We start from the raw sequence: 6080 nt of genomic DNA, 5'->3' as shown, positions 1-6080 counted from the left end.
TCACTAAACCAAGGAATGAAAGTATGAAACCGATACCAACCACATAAACATAAGCAAATACAGAGAGTTCAAATTCTAAATCAATCAAAGAGGTGAAAATCAATTTAGTTTGTATAACTAAAACCCAATTCAATTAAAGCCAAGATGAAATCAGCCCACCGTCCCAATCCGATTCCATAATTTAATTATTTTACCCGCAGGTATTCCTCTAAATTGATGAAAAAGAAGACTTAATTCGAAGCTTGCTTACTTCACCATTGACGCAATCAAAGCCGCACCCACACTGCGGGGACTCGTAAAAGTTATCAATAGCGAAGCTAGCAGATGTAATCCCCACCGAAAACTCCATCTCATCTCCATCTCTAACAACCTCCACAATGTTCAGCCACAGAAACAGGACTTTGACGCTTATTCCGCTCAGGTTTTTGAGCTTGTTGTCGGAGATGATCCCGCTGATCGTCGATTTGTATTTGAGTTGATAAGATCCTTCAAGTCCGAAGCTACATGAACCGTTTAAGTAGGCATGGAAGCGGCCCGTGGACTCGTCTAGATCGTACTTTAAGACGCCTCGGGGGAGAAGACCGACGGGGAAGTTGTAGCCTTGGAGGATTTCGTAGGGTGAGAGTGCTTCACTGCCGGTGACGGTGAGGGGGGTTGAGGATGCGAGTGGAGAGAGGAGGTGGGCGGCGGCGGCGAAAATGATGGTTAGATGGAGAGCCATGTTTTTATTTGTGTTGAAAATGGATTTACAACTTGCAAGTTAGAAGTGTGAGTAATGATTAAGTCAGGGGGTAAGATTTGAGTGTCAGACAGCACATTGTTAACCCAGAAAGGACACAGATTTCAAAGGTATTGTTGGTAAATTTTCCATGACTTGTATACATTTTCATTAAAAAAAACCTCACATGGAAGTTCCCAATGTTAACCTTGCAAATTCTTTTCAATTTATAAATGAATTTTTAAAAAATATTATATATCTCGTTTAGTTTTTTTTAAATATTAATTAAAGGGTCTTATTGTTTCTTAATAACGCTTATGGAAGCTGAATACTCGCATGTTTCTCAGTTCAATTGATACCCAATCACGCCAATGGGAAGAATGGCTATTGGGAAGTCGTTCTGTTGAAGAGGTTGGTATGCTGATAGCTTTTCGTCATCGGATTTGGCGAATGAAGAAGCTGATCGGGAGATTAGAGTGACGAAGATAAGGATTCCGCTTGATCGAGCGATCTTTGTTGTGATGGGAATAAGGGAAAACTGGGGATTTTTCGAGTGGAAAAGTTAGATGTGGCTGCTGATGAGCTTCAGCTAGTGCACCAAAAACAGAGTCCAACCTAGTTGAGTCGTGACATTTTCATTTTTGTCTGGTTAGGATAATCATACATAAAAGATGTTCAATTAAACGCAAAGAATACCAAAGGGTGTTAATGCAGTTTGCAACAACAAATTCACGCTCGCGCCATGGCCAAAAAGAATTCAATACAACTGATGGTATATATATGCATATAAATGATATATACAAAAAGAATTTCCAATTCACCTCTATTAACTTGATAAAGCCAGGAAAAAAACCAACTGCTGTGCCATCAATGAAGCAAATAAATTAGCAATGAACTACTGGGAAATAATGGCAATTGCAGCCAACAAAGGCAAAGGAAAAAAGAACAGAGATATACATACAGGTTCTTGCCACATCAGCTCATATCCTTGAGTCTTTTTATCAATGCATCCAAAGACTTGTTCTTTGGTTTCGGCATGGCTCCCCTATCCTGTAGTCTAGAGCATTGTAATTCCTCTCTCGGATCACCGGATTCATAAAATTCTCCGGACGATTGCTTAAAAGCAAGTTGATTAACTGCCTTGATTCTGCCAGTGCATTTTTCAACTGAATTTTACCCCCTTCTTCTGAGAACAGAGTAGCCAGGTTATCTGCAAAAGATTCTAACAACTGAATATCAACATCAATCCCCCCTATAGCATTCACATTGATCCTCTTAACTGAATCACTAAGTAAAGCTTCAACAATCTTCTCTGATATATGAGAAAGAACATCTTGTAAAGCTCTTTTCAGAACTTAAGTAGGCAATATCTGTTGGGCTGTAGATACCCGAGTTTCCAAGTATATTATAATTTCATTCGCATATTCGTTACCGGCTTGTGTAGGTTCGTCGGTCATCCAGTTCACATTCTCAATCAATGTCATCAAACCATCAACTTTTGTCTTGAGCATCGCAGACAGTGTATCTCCAGCAGCATCACGGGCTTTATTAAGAGGAAACTGCCTCCTACTCCTTTCCGCCGTTCTCAAAGGAATACCAGAAAGCAGTGCAGCATGACGAAAGAAGAAATCACAAGCACGCTCCAAGACTCCAATATTTGCTGCAACCTGCATTGCCTGAGAAACCCCATGTACAGATGAATTAATAACCTTCAAAATAGCTCCATCTAGAACCTCACTCAAAAGCTGATCCAAGTACTTCTTAACAACGTCATAGAAATCCAACTGCCCGCAACAAGACATAAAACTAACAGAATCTTCAATGAAAGACCTCACGATCCGACAACAATCAGGCACGGTAGATGAAAATGGTGCAACATAAGGAAATGCTGGAACGACATCTGATGTTTGTATATGAAAAGCCAACACATTCATCGTGTACTCGTACTCTTTTCTCATCAACATCTGCTCGAATTTATCAGCAGCAAGTGCTTCTGCAATCTTCTTTCGACAATCTGATAACAATAGCTCATGGTACTTATCCCTATGCTTGCTCAAAACATAAAGCAATGAATCAACAGGGTAGCCATATCGACACATAGCAACTCCGAACAAACTGACATAATCCTTGATCAGTAACAAGTGATTAGCAGTCTGCATCCTAGAAAACTGATCCTCTAAAACCGAGCACATTTTAGTAACAGCAGTCTCCCACAAATTCTCAACGTCCATTTCGAAATCAAGCCCCCTCCTGTCCTTAAAACTCGATTTTCAACGATAAAGAAACCAGCGATTTGTGCAAAAAATGTTTGATGCGATTCAAGAAATGGAGTAACAGAAGATACTTGAAAATCTGACGATAGTTGAAGCTTCCTGTTCTCAAAGTAATACTGCTTAAATTGATCTTCGAGTGATAATGTTTGATAGATATGGTAAGCTCGATAAAGAGGAGCCAAATCAAAGCCTGACAAGCCGCTATTACCCTCATAACCGTCATTTTCGTCATCATCATCTTGTAAAGCGTAAACAAAATCTCTCAAGCTGAATCGACTGTGTTCAGCGGATTGGCTTTGCTTGATTCTCAGGTCCTCTTCGTGTTGCCTAGCAGCCGAGGCCTCTCCTATGGCTAATTGCCCTGAGTTGCGACTCACCGCGCTAATCTCCACAAGCCAATTGCTGAACTCTTTGCTTATTTTTCTCTCAATATGAGACCGAATATCCGGAATTTTCCTTTCCAGCATCCTTTTTAGAGTAGACGACAGCTTTTTATCCAGAAACACGTTTTCAATCGAGTCTAAGCATTTCAAGGCCAAGTAGAAACTTCCCTTTGACAGTTGGTGATTCGCTCTCGAACAAAGCTCAATTATCTTAATACACGTGGTCACCGATTGTAAAGCAGTGACCACGTTGTTTGAAACGTTTTGAGCTTCAACAAAGGAATCAAGGGAAGAAAGGAGAGGACCGGAGACGGATTGAAGTCTCGAATTGAAATCGGAAAGAGACGATTTGAGAGAATCGACGTCGGAGAGAAGAGAACGGAGATCATCGATGGCGAGAATGAAATCTTGGTAGTGAGCTTTACAAACTTGTTCAATCTCGGATTCTTTAGAACGAGCGAAGTAACGGAGGAGTTGGAGGAGGGTTTCAGGCCTACCGGAAGCGAAAGCCTTGCGGACGAAAGGACTGAGGGCCTCACCGTTACAGATAGCGGAGGAAAGGAAGAGCTGTTCCGGTTTTTCGCCGGAATCTACTTTGTGGCGTTAGTCTAGGGCCGTAAATGAGACGAGACAGATCGCGAGCTATTCGAGATCGACTCGATCAAGGCTCGATAAATACTCGAATCGAATAGATTCGACTCGAGCTCGAGCTTGACTCGAGTTTTTAACGAGCCTAAACGAGCTACTTGATATTCGACTCGAAAAGCTTGTGAGCAGCTTAAAAAAATGTTATATTATAATTTTAGATTTTCTAAAGTTACATTATTAAAAATACACTATTGATAATTATAAAAATTTAAAAATATATTAAAAATTCTATAATACAACTACCCTCAAATTTTAATTAATATCCTTGCAATGAACCTTAAATCTTAAACCAGAAAACCTAAATTATACTTACCTCATAAATAGATACTAAGTCGATTAATTAATGTCTTTGCAATAAATCTTAAACCCTAAACTCTAAACCCTAAAACCTAAATCCAATTATTTGATAGAGGTTAATTATGCACATGAAGATAATATACAAATTATGCAAAATGATTTTATGTGACTCCTAAATAAATCAATCACATACTTATACATAAACATATCAACATGCAAAATAAATATACACAACTAATTAAAGAAAACAAACATAAACAGGGACTAAATTAAGAGAAATCTAAATGTGAGGACTAATTTAAGCTAAATATACTAACTTTATAATGATGATTAAATTTACGTAAATGTAAAATTAAATTTACAAAATTAGAATTAAACCAATGACTTAAATACAAAATGCGTATAAATTATAGGGTCTTATATGCAATTGATCCTATTCGGTTTAAGCTAAAATAATATGAAAATAACATAAATGACACCTGAATATTTAAAACAAATAATAAAATTTAAACAAATGTGATTGAAATACAAAAATTAAAATATAACATACCAAACTCTGGTTTAAGCTTATATGCAATTGATCCTATTCGGTTTAAGCTTATTGTTGCACTCTTGTTTTGCTTCAGCTTCGGCTTCTAGTGGTGCCTGTCTCACTTTGGTTGTTAACTCTGGTTTATGAGTCGTGGCCCTGGAACCACTCTCTTTCAAAAAACAAGACTTGGACCATCGTTCTTAATGGTAGCCTCTCGTTCTTTACCGCATGTGCACGCACCTCTGGCAGTCTAACATTCTGCATAGTCTTTTATTTTCTGCTTTACTAACTTCAGGGTGCTCCTGCTTAAATCAGATGCATTAATATGTTCATGTCTATCAGTATCCATAACATGCAAAAATGAGCATCTGGGAGATGATTAGTGAATTGGTGTCACCTTGAGATAAATGTTAATGGACTTATAAAGGCCATCATGGTCTTCCCTGGCAACATCCAGCAATGCTTCAGCTAGAGAAACTAGTTTGGATATTGGCATGTTGGCATCCCTTGCAACAACTTGAATATATGAATCGATAAGCTTCCCCGTCTTTCTAATTGATCTAAGCAAGTGGTCGTTTTTCTGCAAGTGCTGGGGATTGTCTTCTCCATAGTGCCAAATAACTGTCTAATACTGCTGCAACCAAGTCAATATCATAATAGTGCTGATCAGTAGGCAACTGTGAAGGAAATAGTATATCATTTAGTGTCGCTTCTTCGAATTGCAGACCGACTTTCCTTATCAGTTCAGTCTTTGTCACCGGGGACGCTCCTAGATAACTTGCAATGCTAAGGAGCTTTAACAAGAAGCCTACTGAAATCGAGCCTCGATCGGTTGGAAGACAAAAAAGGAGAGAAAAATAAAGGAGAACTGATGCTTGCAGTTTGGTATGGCACACAGGCTGATAAAGCTTTTCCAGATGCGTGGCATTCGGATGCTATTGCTCCAGGTGATAGCACTTCGGTTTCCCCAACATACATCCGTTCAAAAGTTTATCACTCTCAGAGACTATGGTATGTTCGTGTCAAAGTTATTAAGGCTCAAGACCTTGTTCCAGCTGACAAGAATAGGTTTCCTGATGCATATGTTAAGGTTCAAATTGGTAACCAGATCTTAAAGACAAAACCTGTTCAAAACCGAAATATGAATCCTATCTGGAACGAAGAGTTTATGCTTGTTGCTGCTGAACCCTTTGAAGATCATCTGATTTTTTCAGTTGAAGATCGTGTGG

General features: G+C 38.8%; 1 protein-coding gene and 1 pseudogene across 1 annotated transcript; both read right to left on the bottom strand.

Moving 5' to 3' along the window:
• On the bottom strand, positions 1 to 764 carry LOC120188620. Its single transcript, XM_039192016.1, has one exon. The coding sequence runs from the start codon at positions 719 to 721 to the stop codon at positions 209 to 211; it is 513 nt and encodes a 170-aa protein (XP_039047947.1). The 5' UTR covers positions 722 to 764; the 3' UTR covers positions 1 to 208.
• Positions 765 to 1719: 955 nt separating this feature from the next.
• LOC120189001 lies at positions 1720 to 5347 on the bottom strand (annotated as a pseudogene).
• Between the last annotated feature and the right edge of the window lie 733 nt (positions 5348 to 6080).

The sequence above is a fragment of the Hibiscus syriacus genome, unplaced genomic scaffold (genome assembly GCF_006381635.1).
Source record: "Hibiscus syriacus cultivar Baekdansim isolate YM2019G1 unplaced genomic scaffold, ASM638163v2 tig00116951_pilon, whole genome shotgun sequence".
NCBI classification, from domain to species: Eukaryota; Viridiplantae; Streptophyta; class Magnoliopsida; order Malvales; family Malvaceae; genus Hibiscus; species Hibiscus syriacus.
This window is presented reverse-complemented; position numbering and strand designations above follow the sequence as displayed.

What these genes read in the sequence shown, in the direction of transcription:
- LOC120188620 (XM_039192016.1), bottom strand. Translation starts at nt 721, where the DNA reads ATGGCTCTCCATCTAACCATCATTTTCGCCGCCGCCGCCCACCTCCTC.